We start from the raw sequence: 25,686 nt of genomic DNA, 5'->3' as shown, positions 1-25,686 counted from the left end.
TGACCTGATATCACCTTGGAAACTACTCTACTTTACTGCTCTACTTGCAGATGAAGACTGAGAAGAAGAGACCCACATTAAGTTTCAATGTCCACTCTGCAATCAGTTCAATGACACCCTGGTGGAGAGACCCAAGGCCAAGGACCTTTAACTGCTGAGGTCCCTGCTTACACTAGTCTGTGTGTGAATGTTTCTTTTAAACAAGGTGCTGATTTACAAATAACATTATTATAATAATATATATATATATTTTTCCCCCAAATTTATCAATTCAAGGCAGTCTAAAAACAAAAGTTGTTTCCGTAAGAAAATAAAAAAGTCTCACTAATTAGATCAGGCTGTAAAGATGTTTTCATTACGAAATTGTTTGCTCTGTTCGATTACAATGTGATTCAACGTTGTAAAACAATAAAAAGATGACAACGTGGATGTGAGTGCTTTACAGTCATGGTGCAAACAATATAAACTCAGCATGAATTACACAATCACAACAAAGAAACTGACAACAAACACACAGCACACACAGTGCACTGGTTTACTCTACTTTACATTGTAGAAGACTCATGTTCACTTTCTCCCTCGATTTACATTCAGAGATGAACCAGGACTGAACGCTTTAGTAATGTGACACAACAGTGGGACTCAGTGTTGTTAGAGCGTTACTTTTTTTGCTTTCTGATGTTTTGTCATGTACATAAACTCTTTAAAACAGGTGTAAAGGTGTGTGTGTTCTTGTTTTAGCACTAACTTGTAGAGGGTGAGGTCCGTCTGTAGATCTGCAGCGACCTTAGGAATGGGTGGAGGGGGGTGTCTGGTGTCGTGAGGGTGGCGTGTGTCAATTGCCTCCTGGGGGCTCAGGTGAACGGTGACAGGAATGACAGGCAGGATGCTGATGTACCTGAAACAGGACAGACAGCAATAAAGAGGAGATTACAGAACCTGGTGGGGCTAACCCTAACCCCTTACTAAAAGAGGAGAGTGAAAATGAAATACAAAGATTAACCATTCCTTCTCAGGTCATGACTAACTGAATCCAAGCAATTTCTGACTACATTACGTGTCTATCTAAAACAGTCTTCTGCTGTGTAGCTAAATATCTCTACAGCCCCCCTCACCTCTTGGCTAAAGTGATGTTGTAGTAGCTGAAGAGCGACGGCCAGTGCCTGAAGGAGAGCCTCCTCCAGCCCTCCTCGTCCTCCGCCCCCCAGGTGATCTGGGGTACAGCAGGCGGAGCCTGGGGGAGGGGCCCCGCTCTGGCTGAGCCATGGTGGCCCTGTGATTGGTTTTCAGGTAAGGGAGTTGGATCTGGTGCGGGGTGGATGCTGAGGGTGCTCGTAGGATCTCCTCCACGAAAGACAGGTGCTACGCCCAGGTGAGGGGGCAGGCCACCTCCTCCGGGATCTCCCAGAGGGCTTTGCTCAGACACCTGTGCCGCCAGGTAGGTGCGTATTCCAGCCGGGTCGGTGTAGACGAGGATGCCGATCCAGATCACCGTGCCAACCTGGAGATGAAGCAGATCAGTCAGTAGAGGGTTTATTTCTGGAGACTTCTGATCGGGTTGTTTTAACATTTTGCTTGGATCCAACTGATCACGACTCTTTCTTTTATTCATGCTTATATTCATATATCACATTCACATAATAAATCATATCCCTCTGTTCAATCATCAGACATATTTTCTGCTCGACACAGAGATTTATCACAACCAATTTCTCTTTCACCAAATGTCACAACAAACCAATCACTCAGCGTGACATAACCAGCAGAGAAGCTCCATCAACACTAAAGCTCAAATGTTATTTCCATTCAGCACAGCTGCAAGGGTCTGTGTGATGCCCATTTATTCATCTGCCCTTTATTCTGTATTCAGCACAGTAGCTGTGTTTACATTCTTTAATTGACTTTATGATATAAAATGACAATGGGAGTAATTCATGGTCCTGTTGGGTTACTGCTAGACCTCCACGTCAATACAGGTCTGGGCCTACCTTTGTGTGTGGTAAGCGAAAGAGCAAACCGTTTTTTATCACAGTGAAAATGTTGTTTTTGAAAGGCTAAACAAACAAATGAGGGAGTATATGTTGAGAACGTGTTTTTCAGGTCTCACTTTGGACTTTTTCAACAAGACATCCACATTTCAGTTTCGGCTGAGAACCTGAGAACCTAAAAATGCTGATGTGGACACATGTTTTCACCTTTTCTTCTTCAGATTTAGCTAGCTTAATGTGGATGTAGTCTGAAGCCGTCACTGTTCATGTGGTTTCAAATGTAAAGCTATCTTATCCACTTTAAAGCAATGGCACACAGCTTGAGGGTGCAGCCACACTCGTGTATAAATATTTGAGCGAGAATGTTCCTGTCAGTCTTCGTGACACTAATACAAAAGAATGTAATTGCTAACACAATGACTTCAGGCACAGGAACAGTGCTGTAAGACAAAAATGTCAAACATAAGAAGACAAAAGACAGGCAGCAGACCGGAGACAACACAGAACAACTTTCTATCCATCTTCTCACCATGATGATGCGCTGAGCCAGGCGCGTGCGGGCCAGGAAGTACACCACACGCAGCCTCTTGGGAAGCCTCAGGTTCCTGAAGGCCGGGGTCTGCAGGGTGATCGTGTGGGGGGAGGGTCGTGGGGGAGGAGGGACCTCTCGTGTGCGCAGCGGGCCAGGCTTGGGTGGCGGCAGTCCTGCTTCAGCTGGTAGGCGCCGGTTCAAGTCAGCCAACTGTGGGGAATAACAAGGTTTACACATCAGGTAGCAATGCCTGGTTCTGACCTTCTTCTTCTCTGATTAAGGGTTTAAGGAAACTTTAATCAGATTTGTTTGTGTATGTACTTGTATAGGCTTATGGTGCTAATGCTAAGTTAGCAGGGCACTGAGCTAAACACCAATGAATGATTTCAGTATGTGTGTGACAGGTAGTGAAACAGTACGAGGTTTTAAATAAGGAGTGCACATGTGTGAAACAGTAATCTGAAAACTATGTGGTTAATGTGTGTGAGTCTGTGACTGCTGTGTGACCTCTTGTGTGACCTACATCTGCTCATGACAAACTAGTTGTGTTTGTTAGCCCCAGTTTTCATCATCAGTTATCTTCATTTTTACATTTGAGGTTTTTGCATTGGTTATTATGGTCGATTTGATGAAACGGGTGTTTTATATCTTATCTTATATCTCTTTTTTTAATATAATCATCATCATCATCATCTAAAAAATGTCTAAATAGTACAATGATATTATAAGGTACAAGGTTTAAGTGTGTGTATGTGTGAGAGTTTTCACCTCCATGCGTCGGATGTCAATAGATAGCACTGTGGTGAAGAAGAACATCTGCAGGAAGAAGTCAGACACCAGCCCCACAACAGCGAACAGACAGAACTCCTACAATATACAGAAACCAGGAGAGACATCATTTTATTATATTCTCATAGTTTCTCAATTGTTTTCATACAGCAGCAACATATTTTGTGTCAGTGCATGTTTCTGTTCAGATAAGATAAGATAAGATATATCCGTTACCTGGATAGCTGGCACCAGAGTGAAATATCCAATGAGGATGATGCAAAGTTCAGTAGCCATGTTCTTCATGATAGACCAGCTCTCATTACTAAGGCCTGGAGAAAAAGAAACCAACATTTAAAAAATTCTTTATAAAGAAAAGAAGAAAGTAATGGTTAACTGCTCTATGGCCTTACCCTGAGCGATGCGCAGTTTAACCTCGAGGTCGACGGGGGTGGACACAACGGACTTGGTGAGGACCAAAACGTTCTCCAGGCCGATCACCACCACCAGGTAAGGAAAAATCTCCCTGCAGACAGAAAAGAACAAAACCACAAACACAAGAATAAACAAAGACTTTCTTCAGAGTGTAAGTTTCATAAAATGTTTACACTGTGTACGATCATTACTAGGTACATTTTTCCATGCAACTTGAGCATGTTTTTGAACCTCTGTCTGCACTTTATTTCCCCCCGACACATTCAAGAATCTGACAAAGAACTCAAAACTACAGTAAGTTTTAGTTCCTGGATCATCAGTATTACAGGAAACACCAAGCAGGTAGTGCAAGAGGTGGAACTGAGTGTGTTGTTGTGGGTGATGATTCATTTCAGCAGCAGTTTTGCTGTTTCTGAATAACTAACTGTGTGTTCATCAAGATTTAATTCAAATAAAAGTCAGGTAAATCATCAGGTTATCTATTTGTCACGCTGATGCAAAGTGTCCGTGACACTGATCAAAAATACACCAGTGATTTTACAATGAGGGTTCCCTTCCCGTCAGAGCAGCTGACAGAACAAATCAAATCACGAGCTCTAAATTATCTATCAATACTTGGCAGGTGTCTGCAGCCAATTTTCTCTTGTGGAAGTGTAAAGAGAGATTAGTTTGAGGGTATAGATAAGCTTCTCCTGTAGAAGAAGTGTATAACTGGGTCACAGAGGAGTCAACAGCTCTGCGTGTTACATCAGACGCACTCAAACCCTTCGACACAGCCCTGCATGTGCTGTTGACCATGACTGAGCAGAATGTGGCATAGCTTTTGTGCGTATCTTCGTTACGTTGACCTTGATGTGCGTCTATGCAAATATACAGAAAGTTCTGGCGCAGCTCACACCGACTTGCGTGCTTCTTGGTCAGTGGCTGGACAACAGTGTGCAGTTATCACGCCACGGTGTCTGCTTTCTAACAGTCCTCAAATGATTGGACAGCCATTGAATGTGAACATCTGTTAAGGTCCACCCCTTCCTGAAGTCCCACCCACATCCACGCCTCGTCCCTTCATCTTCATCCACGACAACAAACTGACTTTTTGCCCAGCTGCGTAAACATTAACACAAGTCCATGTAAAATCAATGCAGAGGAAGTGGGAAGTCAGTAAGCCGGCGCGTGTGTGTGCTAAAGTGTGTGCTGGTGGCCCTGTCCTTGTCTTTCCATGAATAAGATAAGAGATAATGATAAAATTGTAACCGTCTGTTGGGGCAGTAAATATTAACAGGAAACATTTGAATGTCAATAGCATAAGAGGACGACATAACAGCTGCAGAAACTGTTTTTCTGTGATCTCACAGGAATGAATTGAAGATGAAGTGTTTTGGTCTGGTCTCCACTACAATTGATCTTGATCATATTACCTCAATTTAATTTGTAATGTATGCATGAAAACAAGCTGTAAGATACATGTGAACATGTTTCTGATTCAAGACAGCCATGCTACAGTAATGCTAGCAGCTTTGAGAGGCTTTACTTTGACTCAGTGGAGCTTTGGGCTGAATGCTAACATGATAAAAATGACAATGCTAACATGCTGATGTTTAGCAGCCACATTGTTTATCACGCTGACCATCTAAGTTTAGTGTGTTAGCATGCTAACGTTTGCAATTAGCATTAAAAACAAAGCACAGCTGGATGGGGAAGTCATTCATTTTGCAGGTAATTGACCATAAACTTAAGTACTGGACATAACTTTTGAACAGTTAATGGCGCTAGGTGAAAACTTAAGGAATGGTAAAACATTAGCATCGTTAGCATCGTGAATATCTGTACCAAATTTCAGTCTGGGAAGTTAGGCACGCTGCTAACGTTTCCTAACAAGTTCCCTGTCTGCCGACGGCTTCAAGGGTTAAGGCTTATGACTGAAGTAAAACCAATAATTTTCAACTCAATCACAAACTCTCAAACTGCTGACCCAAATTAACCAACAAAGGTGGAGCCAAAACTTTTGGACAATCTTCCAAAACAGTGGGCATTCCTACCCTCCATTGAGCGTAGGCGTCAGTCCAAACAGCGTACACAGTCCCACAGACATGAGCAGAGAGCTGAGGACCGTCACCACAGCAGCCAGAGCCAGACCCCACTTAGACTTCACCATGTCAATCTTACCTGCAGGGAGGGAAAGAGGATACATTGAGGACAGGACACTGCAGCTATTAATTAGACTGTTACATTAACTATTATAACTATTCAACATCTCATTTATTTAATTTGAGTTGTAATCAATTGTGCCCGAAGAGTTTAATATAAGAGAAGTGTTTGAGATGCCAGTTAATGACACATATCACCAGGTTTACTGTTAAAATAAAGACAAACTCTGGAGCAGAAACAAAGAAAAAAGAAAAAAAGAGTTTTCTTAAGAACTTGAGGAGGAATTTAGGATTCATAATCCAAAATTGTTCCGGTATTAATAACCTTTTAAAATGCTAAATTTTCTAGACTTTTTTTTGATTAGTCAAAATTATTTTAAGCCTTTTTTATACTTCTGAAACTCTGAAAGTTTTGCATTCAAATATAAATTCTGACAACCCCCACATAGAATAGTTATATGTATAGCAATGCTAGCAAAAAGGGGAAACATAGAAAAATGACTCTTGAAAATTTAAAAGGAAACTAAAACCCTGACGGGAATCATAAAAAATAAATAATTTTCTCGCTTTGTCCCAAAAATAAACAAACAAAATGATCATAACTGCAGTTACAAGTAACTTTAAGGTTTCTTTTGTACATTACATTTGAAATTAATGTCTTTAACAAGGTGCCAATCTAATCGGCTCGAGTGCTTACATTAATATTGTGTACTTCCAGTATGTGTGCGTTTGTTCCATGAACTAATGTTTGTACTGGCAAGTGGCTGAGGGTTAGACGAGTGCATTCTTACGGCGGTGTGCAATGTTCCTGTGTGAGGATTATCCCTGTGCCAGACAGGAACAACCTTGGCACACAAACACACGTGCGCACACAAAGGCGCAATAGGCCTGAGTCTGGATCTTTGACACATTTCAAAGATTAATTAGTCAGAGGTGTTAGAAGAAAGAAAACTAAATTAAAGCGTGAAGGAAAAAATTATCGTGGAATAAGACACTCAGGACAGAGCAGACAGGGAGCGGGACTGACGTGTGGAGAAGTAGATGTAGGCAAAAAGGATGATGTATGTGGTGACGAGCGGGATGAGCTCAGCGATGCCGATCTCCTCTTTAAAGTGGACGTGAACCATGTGGTCGTCTCTCAGGCTGCAGTTGGCCGATGGGTGGAGCTGCTTCAGACGGGCCCGCAGGCTGCCCAGGAACCTGAACACACACACACAGACGTCACAATCACGACCAGCACTGCAGATACAACAAAAACTGATTAAAATACACAATTACTCCAGGAAATGGTAGGATGATACACATGATTGGTGGGCTCCATCTCAGAGTTAGACCGGCCAGATTTCGTCCACATTTCTTCTGGTCACAAATAGATAGAAATTGTTGCTCAAAGGAAGCAAAGCAATCCAGCAATTTTGTTCAATTTATCTTTTGGCTCAGTTTAAATGAGTCTAAACAGAGGCAGCAGACTGTTCATTATGGCAGTTTCATTTTTATTTAACCCTTCTTTAATCAGGAAGTCCCTCGAGATTAAAATCTCTATTTTGAGGGAGCACACACTTACAAAGTTACGGAAAACACAGAATAGAGCAAGTTTAAATGTAAAAAATATATTCTGATGCGTTAGATAAACATGGTGTGATAGCATGAAAAAGAAACACTGAAAGGAAAACAGATGCAAGCTAATATTTTATATCCAAGAGCTAAATGGACTCACCCTGCATCATAGCTGGACAGCACCACAGTGATCGTGTACGTCACCACTCTCTTCCTGTTGTAGTGACTGACGCCAGTGTACTTCCCGGGGACGCCAAACAGCAGGTCTATAACACACAAGCAAAGTTTTTTTAAGCACACATAGTTCAGCTCATTACTGCAAATGACTGTGATTTCCTGTTACAGTGACTGACAGGAAGTCAAAAGACAAGTTATTCACACTTCAGCATCCGAGTAATCATATGAGATGTACAGCAGCCAACTCAACATCCCTACAGTTGTTTTAAATGCCTCTTAAAGACACAATATGTAACATTTCTGCACTAAAATGTCTAAAAACGACAAGATATTTGTTGTATAATTCGTTGAGTTATGTTCTGACATTATCCTAAATGTTTCCGGCAATGTTCAAACCCAGAAAAATCCACGTTTACTCAAGTTAACATAACTGCACTGATGACGAGGGAGATGCGAGGGAGTGTGGGACCCCTGACTCACGGCGTCTGTGGGGACATACTTTACGATCCAGGTTCCTAGGGCGGTCTGACCGGCCTCCCGTCAGCTCAGTAAAGAGTATCAGTCTGACTGTATCTGGCAGCCAAACTGTCTCTGACTCCAGCTCCAGCATAAACTTCCCACCTCTAAATCACTTGAGCTGGCAGGTGAGGCAGAAGGCTGAGCGAGCTTTGGCCAGTCAGGGAGGGTGATGTGGTTCACTATGTCAGTGGGTAAAGTTTCAGAGAGAATTCAATAAGATCCCGAGGAATGAAACTGCTTGTTCTCTGTCAATATGAAAGCTGCTTAGTTTTCTGATAGCACAAATCCCCACGCAAGCCCTCCCTGCAATTACTGCTGCTGAATGATGGCAGACTCCTTCCAACAAGGCAGTCAGAGAACAAAACCCCTCTGAGTAATCTCCACTCCTATATTTCATTTTATTTCAAAACAACCATACCAATCATCATAATCATACTACAAATAAGTGAGTCGGATAAGATGGTCATGTTTGCATCAGCAGACACTCAGATATCACTCAGACTGTCAGTTTCAGCCTCTGCTCGACTGTAAAGTGGATTTTTCTTGGTGAGTCATTCGAGCCGCTTAATGGCACTTAACAGTAAGAGCACATCTCGCTCGCAGCACAAGTCATTCAACTGAAAGCTTCAGAAATCAAAAGGCATTTTATAGAAATAAACAAAAAAACAAACAACTTTACTTCTCACTTCATTTCATACCTCAGTAAAAGGTTTATGGTCTCAATCACTAGTTTCAAGTCGTCTTTGATTCAGCGTGTTCAGTTCATTTAGTGAATTAAAGTCCGATCTCGAGTAGACGATAAAGCAGAGTATGCTTCTGAGTGTGGCTACCTTGTGGCTGACATGTCGCTACCAGAGCAAGTTGTCAAGCAGGACAAAGGCTGTGCGCATTTCAATAGCCGTGAACTTGTTGTTGGGTGTTGTCGGTGTTTTTGTCTGCGAACTCTGAAAGTTAATTATAACATTTCGGTTGCCATTTTGTTAAGTGTTCAGTTGTACTGTAAGACACTCTGAGGAGTCAGCTGTTTATTGTTCTGGTAATTCGTTTGTTTGTCGTTTATTTATCTTTGCTCCTCAATTAATATCAGTTAACTTGACTTACAGATGCACACTGCTAACAAAGCTGGCTAGCTAGTGCGAGTGTTAGCTTCTAACTTTGCTCCTCCCCCTTGTCCAAATATGGTCACTTCTGGCTGCGATAAACCAAGATGGTGAAGTCCAACATGACAAACCCGAGACCCAATTCACACTTCTAAAACTGACCCGTCACATCTCACTCTTTATCCATTTAATCGTTAAATATCCCGTCTAACAGCTTCTTTTACAGAATCTCTTCCCCCCCATCCTCGTCCTCGTTCCTACCTCGCAGCGTGGCCGAGGTGTGCAGGCCTTTCGGTTCATGTTTCTGGATGGTCTTGAGGAGGTCTGGGTCCGAGTCGAAGAGCTCCCGCTGGTTCTGCCAGTAGTTGCTGGGAGAAACGAGCAAACAGCCGTGCTCTGGCAGCACAGACTGCATCCGCCGCAACCCCGGAAACAGGTCGGTCACCTGGAGACAGAGCGACTCCAGACTGCGAATCCCGGAGCTGACAAAGGACAGAGAAGGAGCAGACAGATGGAGGAGTTCATATAACAAAGCACCAAAAAAAAGAGAGAGATTAACTTCTCTGTTGGTACAGTGTTTTAGAACAGACTGCTGTCCCTTTAATCAGAACACATATCAGTGCTCGGTACAGTACAGCTGTAGAAACAATCAGAGGGGTGCAGCAGGTGCTCGGCCTTTAAGTGCATAACGCTTCAATAACTCAGTTTGTTTGTTATTACACCACATTTTTTTCTTAGATTATGTTGCCTTTGGTGTGAGAGAAAGACAGTAAAACATCTGTGACATCTAAGGTTCAGTTCTTGACTCTGAACTGCTGAACAGACACCAATGAATCTGAAAAAGCAGCCGTGTTTGAGACACAGATGACAAACTTTAAAATATTCAGTTTGTCTTTACCTCCAATAAGAGGTAATTATCAATAGAGATATATATGATAAATGATTTATCTGATTTACAGCTGTGTGTGTGTGTGTGTGTGTGTGTGTGTGTGTGTGTGTGTAGGTGTGTTTTTAAGTGTTTACCTGTCGGAGTAGACATGGTTGCGGATCTCCTCCAACAGGCTAAAGGCTCGACCCAGTGGCGACCGAAACACATCCACCGGCACCAGGCTGCTGTCCCATGGAGACACCGCCGCCTTCACCAACACCTGCTGGATGTAGGCAACCGGAGGACCCCGGTACTACAGCACACACACACACACAAACATGTAGGTGACACATGTAGACAAAACATGAACCAGTTTGTGTACTGAAGCAGCCACGTTAGCAGGTAGCACAGTTTAATATTTACTTTAAGCAGAACTCAGTATCAGTGAAAGTCTTCTGTGAACACTGCTGTCCTGCCTCGGAGGCTCACAGTAAATTAAAACTACTGCTGACATCTACTGTAAGTGAGCCAATCGCTTTGTGTTCATCTTCTGCCTTCATAATTTATGAGCCTCCATCTTTGCTGTGAAACCTGTATGCCTACGTCGGGGTCTGAGAACCAGTTTTAGACTTTCAGAGTGAGAACAATCCTGTGAAGACACTTGTGAATAATTCGTCTTAGGTCGGGATGAGGATTAGGATTCAACGTATATGAATGTGCGTGCGTTCTCTCCACCCACCCAGTCGGGCCGTTCTCCGAGGTCTCCCTGAGGCTCATGGGAAGGGACGCTGTAGTCTCGCACCCCTGTGGTGAACTCCACAGGACCCGTCCCAGGCAGGGGAAGCCTCAATAACGGATAGCTGGGGGAGAGAGAGGGAGGAGGGTGAGGGTCACAGGGTGTATTACAGATATGAAACACAAGTGTGAGAATGACTGAACCTCTGTAACGAGTGCTGACATGATCCGTTTGAAGTGTTTTCAACGATATGTCAAGGAAATTTGATTGAACTGATTTTTCAAATTGATTTTTAAGCGGCTGATTATTTCTACGATTAATTGCTCCATATTTAAAATTGTCAAATGTTCGTCAAGATTTCCCAAAGTAACAAATTGTTCAAATTGTTTATTTTGTCTAACCAGCAGTCCAAAACACAAAAGCTCTTCATTTACTGTCATAAAAGACAAAAGAAAAGCAGCGAATCCTTAAATTTAAGAAGCGAGACCAAGAATAAGTTTGGCATTTTTCTTTCGATCAACTAACTGATTAATCAACTAATCCCTGCAGCTCTACAGGCGACCAGAGCCTACATATTTTCCTGATTATTTCTTTCTCAGTCTGACAAAAAGCAGCCAAAAGGTATTATAATATGAAATATATATAAAGAAACATGATCAGATCTTAGTATTTGTGCTGCACTGTAGCTTATAATCAGCTGATCCGTAAGCAGATATAATAATGCACAAATACAACCTATTTTCCAACTAATTAATAAACAACAAACTGATTTCACATTAATATTGACAAATAAATAATACAATCACTCAAAGACAAAAGGTGTACATGTAGAAATAACAGACTACTTGATGATGCAGTCATGCCAAAGCATCTGTTTAAAGGTTAGCAACTGTGTTACGTGCGAATGTGCAACACTTGAGAACATGAAACCAGGGCCTCCAGCGTTTCTCTCCAGATGAAGTGCTACCTGGAGAGACCCGCTCCCTCTTTCTCCTAGAAATGGGTGGGTCCTTATGAAACAAGTTCCCTTTGAGCACTAAACCACTTACTTCTTGTGCCGCACGTGTGTTTGTAGGGGGTAGCAAGTTCATTTTGAAATAGTGTTAGGCAACCCTGACACACACAGCGAACAGACTAAGCCTTCAGCGGTGGCAGGAGAGATGGATAGATAATAAAGACATAAGTTCTGCTCACTGATCACGTACACCCACATCACAGGATTAACAACGTGCAGCTAAGTCCAATTTTTGTACAACCACAGGAGAGAAATCTCAAGTGTCGCTAAGTTCAAGTATGTTGTCATTATGAGCTTTTGCAATAGGCGGTCAAGTCAGGACAGAGTCCCTCAAGAAAAGCCGGTTATAAGACTGTCGTCAAGACCCAGACAAGTCGAAACCAGAGCTAAGTTGAACTTACGACACGCAGGAGACGAGAATTTGACACTACTCAGTGTGTGTTTGACCCGTGTTGGTAAAACAGCTGTCACACTGCTAACAAGGCCTCCAGTCTGCAGCGTAGATCCTGATACACATCACCGACAAACTGAAGAAGTACACCGTGTGCTCACAGCGAGCGACATCAGACTATCGCCTCACATCAGCCGCTATCTGTCCACAAGGAATCTGTTAAATATGCACTTCTGTTACGTCATGTAAACAAGCCGCACGCTTATCAGCTGCGTGCTGGAGATCAGACTGGAGACGCTAACACCTACAGTATGTAACAGACGGATGAGTCCTACAAATGTACCTTTTAAACAGAAAAACACACGATATTTAGATGTTTCTTTACCGGATATGACAAACAAACTAGTCAACAGCAAGCAGGTTGTTATTAGCGATGGTTTGTTATCTTGATGTCAAAGAAAGTTTCAAAACAACTACAAGATCTGATGTTTGAGATTAAGTTTTGGTTGAGTGACTTGAAAACGGTCCTAAAACTAAGGAGCAGGTGATGAAGTATTTGCCGAGTCACTGGTATTGATCGAACGTATCGATCCTCAGCGTCCACGTGGACAGTGTAATGTCATTTTGTGCTGTTGGTCAGTTACAGAAAAAACCCTCTCTTCACTGTGTTTTCCTCCCTCTCTCACCTCCTTCCCCTCCACGCCTCCCACCTCCTCCCCCACTCTCCGAGGTCACTGTACCTCCACAAAGGCCTCTTTTGTGCAGAGCCGGCCCCCCTCCTGACAGACAGATGGAGGGACAGGCCTCCCATTCTCACAGGGCCATTTTCTCACAGCCCTCTGCTCTAGTCCTGCCTTAAACATCCCCGTCGTCAAACTCTTTTCTTTCGCGTCGCCCCGGGTGGCGGGTCAGCCGTCCGTTTGGTCGGCACCCCCGCTGTAAGGTGCTGCGAGGACAGCACGCAGCAGGTGTGTTTCGGATAGCTGAGGTTGTTTTACGAAGCTTTTACTAAGCCGGGCCAACTCTCCGACCTGTGTTCTCTCTTTTGACCAGAGATTTAGCGAGAGTAGATGTGTGTGCGTGTGTTAAGTGAATGCTTGTGTCGGCGGGGGTCGTTATGTGCGTGCAGATGGCCGGTTCAGTGGAGCTGAGCCGGTTACTCGTCTCCTCCGTCCAACCACTTTCTCTTCGGTTCAGTTGAGAAGACAGGAGAGGAAAGTGGTTGGACGGTTTCTTTATTTAGATACTTTTTTTCCTGAAAAAAGGAACAAAACTAGACCTCGAGACTGAATTCACCCAACCAACTGTACTCTGGACGTACAAAGGTCATAGTAACAACAAAGACTTTACCAGTACCAAACAAGTCCTAAAATCTTTGCCCACAGATGCCCCAGATCAGAGGCGAACTGGCAATTGCTCCTGTGAGCGTCAATCACTATGTGTGACCGGTTCAAAGAAGCGATCTGAGCGCTTGCAGACGCCCGACGCATCATTTCCTGTGACACTTCTGCCGTGTTTTCATAACAAAACCCAGTTTAAAGACCAGACATCCTGGTGAATCATGTTGTGTGCGGTCCAGATCTACTTCAAGATTTCCGACTCTAAGACAGAAAGTTGTGTAGTGTGACTAGTACAGTCATCTGATGACTTATAGCCATGTAGTGTAACCAGCGCTTTAGGAAGTCAGCTAGAAATCCTTCACATTAACTGCTTGGAGAAGACGTCTCTGGGGAGGTTACGTCAATAGAAATCTCTCACATAATGGATGCATGACGGGAAATGGGAAATGTATAGTATCAGCTACAGTTTCCACACAAGAGAAATGAAATCATTACTTCTGTATCAAGTTGACTGAATAAACAAGACAAGCACAGAAACATGAACGACAAACTCCGGACCGAACACCTACCAGCAGGTGAGGATGCTGGCGGAGGTGAAGAGGATGATGGGGACCGGGTAGGAGGCACACAGCAGCCCGTGGCGGTAGAAGGCCGCCGAGATCTTCTCTCTCAGCTGCTCGCGCAGCGTCATTCTTGGTGACGGGGTCAACTCCCGGCCATTGGGAAGCACTGCGCGACCGATGACGGCGCGCCGCGGGGCATCCAGGGACCTGGAGGAGAAAACAGTTTAATATTTCATTTAAAAACTCAGAGATGCTGGTTTGTCTTTCACACTGTAGAAGCTGACACAATGTGCACGAATTACTGGTTTGTTTTTGTTTGACGGTAACAGAAATAGGAGGCTAACAGCAGGTAGGAAACAACAATAAAACCTCTGAGCGAGCAACCTCCATGTTGAAAGTGGCAAGATACCCTGACCCTGTCTCGTGATGTAAGAAAGCTAGACGCTGTTACCTTTCGAATTGCACCTTTAAAGCCATTTTAATGCCAGGACTCGCCTCCCCGTGTGCAAAACAAGTTCCCCCTGACACTATTTTGCAGGGGCACCGTGCTGCATCCTGAGTTTAGCGCCGCCCAAGACGATAATGATCGGTTTAAAGACATACAAACAACTACAACTGAATGAGGATAGGTGCCGCCAGACCTTTGGAGATCCAGCCATGCAAGACCACCACAGAATGAATCTTTTCAGGTTAAAATACCGAACGTTCAACACCGAAACTCCTCCTGTTTCATAACTTGGGCAGATCTGAAGACAAAAACCAGGGAAACGTGTCATTATCAACTACTTGTTGACAACTTGTTGTACAAAAATCTGATTTTAAGTTGATCTGAACTGATAATCAACAGAATTACTGCTTGTACTCGTACTTTGAGGTTTCGATGAAATGGATTAAGTTAGCAGCAAACTCCTTATCAACTTTAGAGGTGATTCAATAATGTCTGACATTCCCACTGTCCTGCGTCTCACATGTGAGGATTTTCTTCTCCTCTTTGTCACAACTTGTAGGGAATTGAATATCTTCGGCTTTTGGATTATTTGTCAGACGAAACACTTTGATCTTCTATAGGAAGAGTTAAATATCTGTGACTTATGATTAATCCTCTAGGATGCCAAATACCAGAAATGAGTCAGAAAGTTTCCTGGAGCTCACGATCATCTCGACCTCCTCAGATCGTCTCATGTTTGTGCAGCCATGACAAAGACGTGATCTCTGACTTACAGCTTTTCAGTGCTTCCTGAAAGCCCAGGGTTAAAAATGTGAAAAGTAACTGTGACTGTACGTTTTGTGTAAATAATATCTTGCATCACGTCTCTCTGGTACATCTCCACAGCTAACAAACACACAAACAGAGGCCAGCTGTTTATGAAGCTCCTGTCCTGAACACCTAATTCTCCATGTGTCGCCACACGTGCCGCTGCTGTCTACAGGAATGTTGTGTTTTTTTCCTTCTGACAAACTCACACAGGGGTCACATGCTCGACAACACCTAAACACACAGCTCATTCACCGGCAGCAGAAGGAAGGTGTGGACGCCGTCCCACCAGTGAGAAACACGCTGCTGCTCTGACGCAAGCAGATGTACACGATCTCATCGATCTCACATACCTGAGTGAAAAACAACCACCGGGTCGCCTGTTAGGAGTCTTTTGTTATCGGACGCTGGGTAAACTCCAGCTCCGCTCAGGTAGGAGAGCTCAGAGAGACACGCTGGCCGAGGAGGAAGAGTGGAGCGTTTAACAGAGGTCCTCAAATAATATTTTAAAAGTAATATCACGATCTACAATACGTGGAAGACAGTTCATTTTTGGCTCATCAGGAGCTTTGGGGTTCAGTATCTTGTCACTTCGACAGGCAGACCAGGGGAATCGAACCAGCGACCTTCCGATAACAAGACGCCAGCTCTACCCCTGAGCCACAGCCGCCATTAAATGCCACCTAGTCGGCTTCATCACTGTGTTGGTTTGCTCACAAAGCACAAATCTGTTGGTCAACAAGGCTGAAGAATTAGACGAGTAATATTTCAGTCGACTGACAGAAATTTAATTATTAAGTTCTGCAGCTATTTAGAAAATCAAGCAGTTATTTCAGTTTTCAAACAGTCGGTTTCCAGATTTTCTGATGTGAGAATTTCATGTTTTTCTGTTTAATATCATCGTAAACTCACTATTTGAGTTTATGATGTCCATTTCTAAATAAGGTGGCTGTGGCTCAGGGGTAGAGCCGGCGTCTTGTTATCAGAAGGTCGCCGGTTCGATTCCCCTGGTCTGCATGTCGAAGTGTCGGTCGGTCAGTGTATGTATGAACTACTGTGAGTCTGCTAAACGCCGTGAATCAAAGTGTTTTCTGATAATGTGTTTTCGGCTCACTTCAAACATAAATCAGGATCCTTCAGTTTCTCGTCCCAACTCAATCTGCTGTTGACTTCTCTGCTCAACCTCAGCGCTCGTCTGTGTGTTTGCTCAGCCGACAGGTTTATCAGTGTTTGCAGTTGAACACTGTTTGACTGACTGCCTCGGCACACAAGCTGCAGCTGGATTTGTACAGTATCTCTCTCTACCAACATCCCTCTCTCTCTCTCTCTGTTGCCTCTCATCACAGTATTTTGTTAACGCTGCCAAAACACAACAACACAGCTCCGCCACATTAGCCGTTACCACGCTGTATCCATCGTACAAGTGTTACACTGCTCTGAGACCGTACCTGCTAATTGGAGACCAGGTTATCTCTCTGGCTCGCGGCTGCTTTTGTCCCCTGAACGCAGCGGCACTGGGTTTTTTAAGCTTAAGCGGTGCCTTGTGGTTAACATAGTGCTCCCCTCTCGACTCGGGCAGAGTGTGCGACTGCTTGGCTCGTCCCCCCGGGAGCAACGGAAACATTCCCTGGGAGGAATCTGCCTCGGGAGCCTCTTGATCTGCGGTTATAAATACCCTATACAGTAAGAACAGCAACGTCCTGGTGAGCTCGCACAATGGGCTCTGCAAAGGTCAAACGGGGCTTTGAAGTAAAGCCTTTCTGCTCTCTGTTTCTGAAGGGAAGTCGACTCTCGGCCGGGTTCTGGTCCTGCTCGCCGTCCAGCAAGGGAAAACTTTCGGTGAACGCCTCCATTTCTTTTCAGCCGTCTGTCCAGTTCGCTGCGCGCTGTGGCGTTACGTGGGCGCAGCAGCGAGACCTGATTTGGCAAAGGCTCAGCAGCATCTCCGTCAGTGGACTAATCCGGGATTGAGCCGATCGGAAACTCAACGAGCAGGGCTCAGGGCCTGTGGCCACCCCCCGCCGGCTCCCTCCTCCTCTGTTCACAGCCTGCAGGCAGCCTATCGTGTATGTTCGAGCACGCCAAGACAATCACGTCTCAGAGGCATGACGGGTCTGAGAGAAAACCTGAACTTCACAAGCAGGGTACAGGTAAACTGTTGTGTCAGGCTGGTTTGACAGGAAACCAGCAATTGTTCAGAAATCCTCTCCTGTTGTAGGAGAACACCGGCTAACACAGACGCTGGAATAAAAACAACATTTCTGCTGAAACCCAACAAACCACAAATAACTTCTTCACGACACCGGCGTGGAAAATGTCTCAGTTAAAAAGAAACCCTGTGCTTTTTACGCAAACGTGCTCGGCAACTTATAATATAACAAAGAGCGGTCTATACGCTGCCCACGTGAGACGCCGGGCACACTCAACCTGCACACAAAAACACGGCTGCAGATATGACGGACACAGTGTTTCACGGTGCCAGCACAAATTCAATTAGGGAGATCATTGTGGGTCTCTGCAGCTTAATTAGGAGGCCTGCAGATTAAACTAGATTTAAAGAGCCACATGCCTACAACATAAACTCAGACCAGACACCACACTGGCCTGGAGGATCTGAAAAAGCACAAAAATTACCAGCTTACCTCTTTTGAACACTCCCTAAAACACCAAGCTTGAAGGCATCTCCCGGGCTTATAGCGTCAAATTGCATTTCTGTATCATCCAACTCATTTACATGACTTAGTGAAGTACTGTAAGCCAGAAACTATACTAATATCCACAAATATCCCAGTGAGCTTTAGGTTTTAGTCCATTTTCCGTAACATAACATTTAATCCCATAGTTGCAGAATGTGGAGGCACGCTCCTCTGATCACTGACTCCCATCAGTCCTGTTGTAAATGTGGAGACGAGCAGATTACTGCGACACACGGCCTTTTTACAACCAGAGGGAAATGTCCTGTCAATCAGTAACCATAGTGTAATAATAACAGGCCGTCCACTTCCACACAAGGGTTGGCACAGCCTTCAGAGGAGGAAGAAGATGTAATTAACTACATTTATTTAAGTTATTATCGTGCACATGCCACGAACAGAATATTACACTTTTCCCGCTCACATTTTTAAACCTGGACCACGTTACATTATCCAGGATGGCGAAACAGCAATCACAAGGCGGTGAACACACATACAGGGACGATGATCATGAGGATGATGAGGGGCTGATGCAACCCTGTCGCAACATCACCTGCCAGGAAGAAGCTAAAAGCAGAGAGCCTCCCACAGCCGGAGATCACAAACAAGGTTCAAAGATGCTTCTCAAATAAAAGTAGTGTAGTTTTACTTTGATTTTTTTTTTTTACTTTAGGGAGGATTTAAACACAATTTTAAGACAGGAGAGCAGGAAGGATTCAGTAACCCATCACAGGTTTCCCCTTCAGCAGCACTTCTGTACACTATATTTACCTCAGACATGTTTACCACACAGCATCTGTCAGATCAGTTGGTCTCTGACAACATGTCAACGAAAATAACAGCTCATGTCCTCAACAAACCTATAATTTGACCTGAAAAGCTGCAGAAACCTCTGATTTTGCATATGAAAACAATGGCCTCATTTATTACGGTTGAATGCTATTAACTTTCTCGAGCATTAGACATAAAAAAGCATCTCTTGTTTGTCCTCATTATGTGATTATTTCATGAATCCACATTCAGGATCCTGCTGTCAGGTCTCAACTGGCTAGCTAGCCAACCACAACTGCCCACCGTGATGTTTAGTGGACACAGCTAGCTAGCTAGCTAGCTAACGTTAGCTGCCAGCATCTTGCAGCGTCTCTCAAACTTTTATTTTTAACAATACTATTGACACCCAAACTAACGCTAACCCTTCACCCATGTTTCCAACTCTACTTTCACAAAACGTACGAAGCGTGGAAGTTAAAGCCAAACCCAGTAACTGTTAGCTAGCTAGCATGCTAACGTTACCCGACTGCGTTAGTGGCTGAGGTGATCTTTCGCGTACACAGCTCTCCAAACCCGGAACATTTTAACGCCATATATTGTTATTTCTTATGTTCCCGGCCACAAACACACACTAAAGAATAAAGTAACTCAATTGTTTTACCTTCTCCGTACTAGCAGACAACTTGTGATGGCACCAAGCTAACACACGTAGCTAGCAAGCGCCTAGCTACGCTAGCTCCTCTATGAACCCAGTGAACCTAGGTCCCATTCAATATGTATTTTACGAATTACCTAAAAAAGCTTGTTGTAAGTAGAAATACGGCTGCATGTGCCATGAATAGGTAGTTTTACCAACACTCGGTGTACATGGTTGTCATTGTGACACTACGAGAGTAGTTTGTAGCCAACAACGCTGCCAATTACCAAATTAACGCTCAAGTTAGCTTGTGTAGCTTCGGTGACGATGTTGTGTTGCACAGTTGTGTTTGGGATGTCCGGGGCTCATTTGTGATTCCGCTACACAAAACTGATGAACACATGGAAACCCCAGCGGCTGTAACCTCACTGCTATGCCCACAACAACGCTCAGGAGCTGGCAGTATGTCATCAGACGATCCCAACGGCTCCCATGCTTTTCTTGCGCCACGGAGCTAAGTTTCGCAACACGGCTAACGCTAATGCTAACACGCTAACAGCTCACACACTTGCCTGGAACAAACTTCAGAGGTTTCCCAAATGTAGTCGTCGTTGCTGTGGTGCTCCCGGGTAATAAAGTGGCGAGCAGCCGACGTGTTATTCCCTTTTGTTTTTGGCTCTTAGCTTGAAGGCTAACTTTGTGCGTCTCGGCTGTGATGCTGACACGCAGGAGCAGCGCTTCAACTCTCCTGGTTGTCAAACCGCAGCGAGCCCTCTCCACTCCGACCTCTCACCCGGCGGAGCGCCGCGCAGGCGCAGAGCGACCTCTAGCGTGCGCACAGAGGATAACAACAAACAACAAAAACAACAGTGTGATTTCTATAAAGCAGATGTGGGTGTTAGATAGATACAGTGAGAGTATCAACATGCTAAAACAACAGCCCGTATTCAGACTGTGCCCTTTAAACGGGCTGTCATGGCCTCTGTGAGGTTGTGATGTCACAACTGTACAGTCTCCACCCACCAGGCGTGACCCCGAGGACCCCAGGACGAGCGCCAGGCTTTCATGCCACGCTCAGGGGCCCAAAATTGACTCGTTTGACATAATTTGAGCCATCGGGTCCAATAAAATTTGGATAAAATTAAAATCTTATTCCCATTCAAGTTAGCCGGGAACCGAACCAGAACCGGCCCGGTGGGCGGACGTCTCTAGCAGCTTTCACAGGAGTGAATGTGTCTCCGTCTCCGTGGCTGTGTCCAGATATAAGTGAACGTCCCTGATGACCCCAGCGTGTCCGTGGTTGCAGGAAAAAAACCAGCAGAAACATGATAGGTGGTCCCTGCTCAGGCCTGTGAGAGCTGACCAATCAGAGCAGGCTGGGTCTTAAAGAGACGGAGGGTGAATAGAGGTGCTGCAGTCATGGACAGTATGAGAAAAGTCATCAAAATCATGAACCTGAAAATGAGATAATATGGGACCTTTAACACAGATAAAGTGACAGCAGGCCATGTGATCACTGTATATTGTCTTTATTTGTCTACGTCAGTCGTTAACGTTCACTAACCATCACGACATCCGACAGCACAGCACGACTCTGTAACACACCATCAGCACACCAGCCTGATATTCATCATTTATCACACCGAACTGACGTTTTGTTTCCACTCTAATTGTTTTAAATAGCTAGAAATTAAAAAAAAATCTGAGAAGCGAGCAGCTTTTCAGACGTCTGGAACCAGCTGGACGGATCACGATGCCTTCCGGTCCATGTTGGAGGTTACAACTTCCTACCTCCAAGCGTTCCAGGTACACAACGCAAAGATTTGGCAGACTGTAACAAAATAATGTCTCTTTGGTGAGTGTTCACACAACTACAGCCTCTGTCATGCAGCCTCTGTGTATATATAAACAAACTAGAGGAGGGAAAACGACACTTGAGGTAACAGACGCCGCTATATATTTTATTTTATGGCACTTTTGTACCTGGAAACATCTTAATATTTCATAAACTAGCCTAATATAAATGCCGTCATCCACAAATACATCCTCCCCTCCTCTCCACGGGTGCTGCCATTGCTGCGTGACGTCAGACAGCTGCTCCCTCATGAGGTCGAGGAAGAAGGACACGCCCCGTGTTTCTTTGCACTTCTTCTTGCAGGAGGTTGGAGATTTTTAATTTGTCTGGACACACAGCAGCGTTACTCCAGACAGTCTGTGGTCCAGGCCGAGTCCTTCACACCACAAGCATCCGAATGTAAAAGCGTGGCTTTGGCTGGTTGATATATGTCGACTTCACCGAAACCACTGCGGCGGCTGAACCACCGACATTTGTATCGTCTGAATAAAACAGTCAGTTGTCAAGTAAAACAGACAAAAGGCAAACGAGGAGGTTGAAAGGTGGAAACTAGAGAACAGCGCTGGACGTCCCGCGAGCGAAGAAGGAGGCTCCTTTATCGTGGACCTTGTACTGGAAGAGTTGGTTCTGTGTGTACTGCCCATCAGCTTGTCTCCTCCGCCAACGCACCTCCACCTGAAAACAGAGAACACATTCAAGATCTTTTTATACAACATGAACAAACAAATCCAGATCTCCAGTTCGCATCCTTCCTGGAGAGCAGTGAGAATGTACGACCCTCCAGAGAGCAGTAAGTCTATGATTTGGCAGCAGTGTTAATTATTTTGGTGACAATAAACATGAATCAGCTTCTGTCATTTAAATTATTCTGAATAAGAAACAAACTTATTAACAACCAAAGCATTCACACTGAGATCTGAGGAACATAAAACACATGAATATTCACCGTCTGTGTGATAAACAGCTGAACGATGCTGGTGACTTTAGTCGCAGCAGAAAAACACACACACCTGTCCATGTATGTCCCTGCAGAAGCCAGTAGGGAGACCCCGTACATGAAGGGTGAGGCTACACTGGTGGGTCAGACCCTTCAGAAGTCTCTCTGGGCCTTCGTCGTCTCCGTCGTCCTCCTCTTCTTCCTCACCGTCACAGCGTGTCAGCATCACCACGTTACCCTGCAGTCAAAGTCAAAGTAATGGTGATGAGACAGAGTTTTTATTACAGCTAATCACTTTATCCTTTGTTCTTATTAAACATACTGTACAGCAATCGTGTGAGTTGCAGCTTTCATTTACCACAATCAAAAGACGGTATCATGCTGACAACAAGAATCAAACCTGCAGCTGGGAGCAGACGGTGGCCCGGCAGTAGTGGCTGAAGTCCAGCACGGCTCCAGCGCTCACCCCCAGACTCAGCAGCACACTGAGGTCGTCCACCAGCAACACGGGGGGTCCCCACTCCTCTGCGTCGTCTGTCCCCTCTCTCCTCTCGCCAGCGCTGCTCACACCGGACCGGACAAACTCGTACAGACTCTTCAGGCCGACAGAAGGATCCCTGGAGGAAGAGACACGAGGGAGATGGAGACAATGACTATTGTTACAGGGCAGGACTCCTGCGCATATCTGGAGGTCTGCAAGTTTGTTTGTACCTGACGAAGTCCATGGCCTGACTTCCTGTGTCGGTTTCTTGAGGAATCAAAACGGACAACGACTCGTTGAGTCCCTCCAAGAAAACCAGCTGACCTTTTTCCTTCGCTTGTGCAAGGCTAACACCCTGAGGACACACAAGTCACACAAGTCACACAAGTAAAGGCAAACATGTGGGAAACTGCTGTAACATGCATTATTTTTAGGCTTAACTGATTTGCTTAATCAGTTGTTTGGTCAATAAAATGTCATAAAATGATGAAATACTTTAATAAGTGTTTCCCAAAGACCAAGATGACATCCTGTCTAGCTTTGTCCACAACCCAAAGATATTTATTCAGCTGTCACAGAGGAGTTAAGAAACCAGAAGATATTCACGTTTAAGAAGCTGGAATCAGAGAAGTCTGCCGTTATGTACCCAAAATGATTAATTGATTATCAAACTAGGAAAATGCTTACATTTCTCAGAAGGCCAACCACTAATGATCAATAAACCAGTAACTCTGGCAGTGTTCCTGTGACCGAAAATGACTTAATCATACACAAGTGACAAGAAAACTATGTTTTAAAGGAGGAGACATGATGGATAAAGCAGCTGAATCAATATTAGACTGACTGCAAAGTAAAACATCAACTTTTCATCTCAAATCACTCCACCTAAAGTGTGAATGTTGGTAAGAGTGAGGACTCACCATCCTCTGGCTGATGGCACTGTAGTGATTGAAGGACTGAACCAGACCCAGAAACAAAACTCTGCATCGTGCTGAAAAAACCCAAACACAGACACTGTGGTTCAGACCCTGTTAAATAAACTATACCACATTTAAATGAACAGTTTTATACATCAGCTGATGACTCACCTCGTAGGTACAGAGACAGGAAGTGGTGGATGAGGAAAGAGGCATCACTCTGTCTGTCTGACAACAAGATAAACTCTCCCTGTGGGATGGGAGGAAGTTACACATGTGAGAAACATGTATGCTGTGTTATTTTGCGGCTAACGTCGCATAGCATGCACTGCTAACATAGTTATATATCTAAATATAACCGTGTGTAATGTAACAGGGCACAGCATCACGCTAGCTGCATCAAAATGCTGGATCCGTACCTTAGTGAAGCTGTCGGGAGTGGTGTTCAAGATACTGTTCAGCTCTGTGTACATTGCTAACCCTGCTAGCTAACCTGGGCTAACTGTAAATAACACAAGCTAAACAGTTTGTAGCTGAGCTAAAATAAGGTCGCAAAATAATTCTCGTTAGCACGAATTAATCTCAGCATATGTCTTGTAAACATACGGTTAAAACGTGACGTTAGATACGATACTTTACACCGTTATTGGACAACTTTCCTCCCTTGCTAGCAGCTGCGCTAACGTCAAGTAGCATGCTACCCAAAGACGAGTGAAACAAAACAGGAGGTCTCGCTCTGCACCGAGCGGAAAAGTAATTGAGACCACGAAGACGCCGTCTTGCATTATTCTTAAGCGTTTGACAATTTTTCTTTTTTTCGACTTTTATATGACTCAGTACGACACAAGAACACAATCTCACACATCTATAACTGATTTTCTTCTTATTTAATGCGCGTTTTTGTCTCGTCTCGAAAGCCAACCGCCTCAGATCTGTGACAGAATGGTCTCCATGGCAACAGCAAGGTACATCTCAACTTGATAGACGATCTTCGCCCGCATATGGCGACTTCTTCGACGTGCTTCTGTCCCGATGAGGCTGAAGTCAGCGCCCCCTGCCGGTGATGGGAGCTCCTGGTGGACAAACAGTGGTAGTAGTGGTGGTATTTGTGGTGATGGAGGCTGTTATTAGGAGGCTATCACTAGAAATAAAAGTTACATGCAGGAATAAACTCAGCTAGCAGATTTTTTCTTTGAAATTCAGGCTTTTTTAGCATCAAATCGTGACTCAAGACAGAAGAAACCGTCCTTTTGAGGTAGTAGTGAGGGAGTATATTCAATGCTCAGCCTGAAAAATTAGAGATAACGCTTCCTGAAGAGATTTTTGCACCAGGAAACCAGATGTGAACCTTAGTCATGCCATCACTTTGCTTTATATGTATTATTACCAGGTATGTAGCAGGAATTCTCACCTTACGTCAGGGAAAAGATGGCTTAGATGTCGACATGAGTATCTGCAAAAATTACCACAATCAGCTGAACTCTACATGCTTAAAAATGCTTGGTTGAATTTTTAACCCAACCGTCTTGTTGTGTAGTTTGCATGGGTCAGCACAACACTTTAATAAGACGTATATACCAACATTACTGAATATAACAGTGTAGTTGAACCTGTGAGGTTTCAACATTTTGAAATATTTATCAAAGAATAGTCATAAACATCAACCTCTGGATCATCAATCAAGTAAACTCACTTCACAGTTCATTCTCTTACAGATGTTAGTTTTTATTTTCCAAGTTGAATCAGCATCAAGTCACACTGCAGTAGAGGATGCTCAGTAGCCTCACAGGTTAACGTCAGAGGTTTCTCACCTGGTGCTTTTATGTGACAAACATCAGTGAAGTAAAATCAGGCTGCACATGAGAAAGGGGTAACAATGACAGAAGCTATAATTGACATTTTTATAATAACACTGTATCCAATGATGATGTGAAAACAATGCATGACAGGTAGTGGCTTCTGCAGCTCCCCCCAGCTTGTACAGAGCTTTCCAGTCAGTTTTAGCTC

General features: G+C 44.2%; 2 protein-coding genes across 3 annotated transcripts in view; both read right to left on the bottom strand.

Annotated features, from left to right (window-relative positions):
- scap (SREBF chaperone) overlaps positions 1 to 20,156 on the bottom strand; it is a 33,306-nt gene extending 13,150 nt beyond the window's left edge. The window contains exons 1-14 of one of the 2 annotated variants that reach the window (XM_073485989.1): positions 20,062 to 20,156; positions 14,140 to 14,340; positions 10,828 to 10,948; positions 10,244 to 10,401; positions 9,482 to 9,702; positions 7,585 to 7,690; positions 6,895 to 7,067; positions 5,760 to 5,886; positions 3,702 to 3,814; positions 3,526 to 3,620; positions 3,289 to 3,387; positions 2,518 to 2,730; positions 1,116 to 1,501; positions 749 to 898 (exon numbers count right to left, since the gene is read on the bottom strand). In XM_073485989.1, coding sequence (XP_073342090.1) covers positions 749 to 898; positions 1,116 to 1,501; positions 2,518 to 2,730; positions 3,289 to 3,387; positions 3,526 to 3,620; positions 3,702 to 3,814; positions 5,760 to 5,886; positions 6,895 to 7,067; positions 7,585 to 7,690; positions 9,482 to 9,702; positions 10,244 to 10,401; positions 10,828 to 10,948; positions 14,140 to 14,261 — 2,084 coding nt within the window. In that variant the 5' untranslated portion in view covers positions 14,262 to 14,340; positions 20,062 to 20,156. Of the gene's footprint in view, positions 1 to 748; positions 899 to 1,115; positions 1,502 to 2,517; positions 2,731 to 3,288; positions 3,388 to 3,525; positions 3,621 to 3,701; positions 3,815 to 5,759; positions 5,887 to 6,894; positions 7,068 to 7,584; positions 7,691 to 9,481; positions 9,703 to 10,243; positions 10,402 to 10,827; positions 10,949 to 14,139; positions 14,341 to 18,030; positions 18,209 to 20,061 lie in introns of those variants that run through there. The other variant, XM_073485988.1, reaches the window with a different exon arrangement.
- An 846-nt stretch (positions 20,157 to 21,002) lies between these two features.
- Positions 21,003 to 24,235, bottom strand: elp6 (elongator acetyltransferase complex subunit 6). Its single transcript, XM_073485386.1, has 7 exons — positions 24,099 to 24,235; positions 23,851 to 23,929; positions 23,683 to 23,753; positions 22,993 to 23,117; positions 22,682 to 22,898; positions 22,355 to 22,519; positions 21,003 to 22,019 (listed from the first exon to the last, which is right to left on the bottom strand). Exons 1-7 carry the CDS (start codon positions 24,150 to 24,152, stop codon positions 21,894 to 21,896), a joined length of 837 nt encoding a protein of 278 aa, XP_073341487.1. The 5' UTR covers positions 24,153 to 24,235; the 3' UTR covers positions 21,003 to 21,893.
- Between the last annotated feature and the right edge of the window lie 1,451 nt (positions 24,236 to 25,686).

The sequence above is a fragment of the Pagrus major genome, chromosome 17, assembly GCF_040436345.1.
Source record: "Pagrus major chromosome 17, Pma_NU_1.0".
NCBI classification, from domain to species: Eukaryota; Metazoa; Chordata; class Actinopteri; order Spariformes; family Sparidae; genus Pagrus; species Pagrus major.
Note: the sequence above shows the minus strand (reverse complement) of the source record. Positions and strands in the feature narration are given on the sequence as shown.

What these genes read in the sequence shown, in the direction of transcription:
- elp6 (XM_073485386.1), bottom strand. Translation starts at nt 24,152, where the DNA reads ATGTACACAGAGCTGAACAGTATCTTGAACACCACTCCCGACAGCTTC. An exon ending in CCTGTCTCTGTACCTACGAG is followed by an intron (nt 23,754 to 23,850) that starts GTGAGTCATCAG and finishes GGGTTTTTTCAG; the next exon opens with CACGATGCAGAGTTTTGTTT. An exon ending in CCGTCTGCTCCCAGCTGCAG is followed by an intron (nt 22,520 to 22,681) that starts GTTTGATTCTTG and finishes CTTTGACTGCAG; the next exon opens with GGTAACGTGGTGATGCTGAC.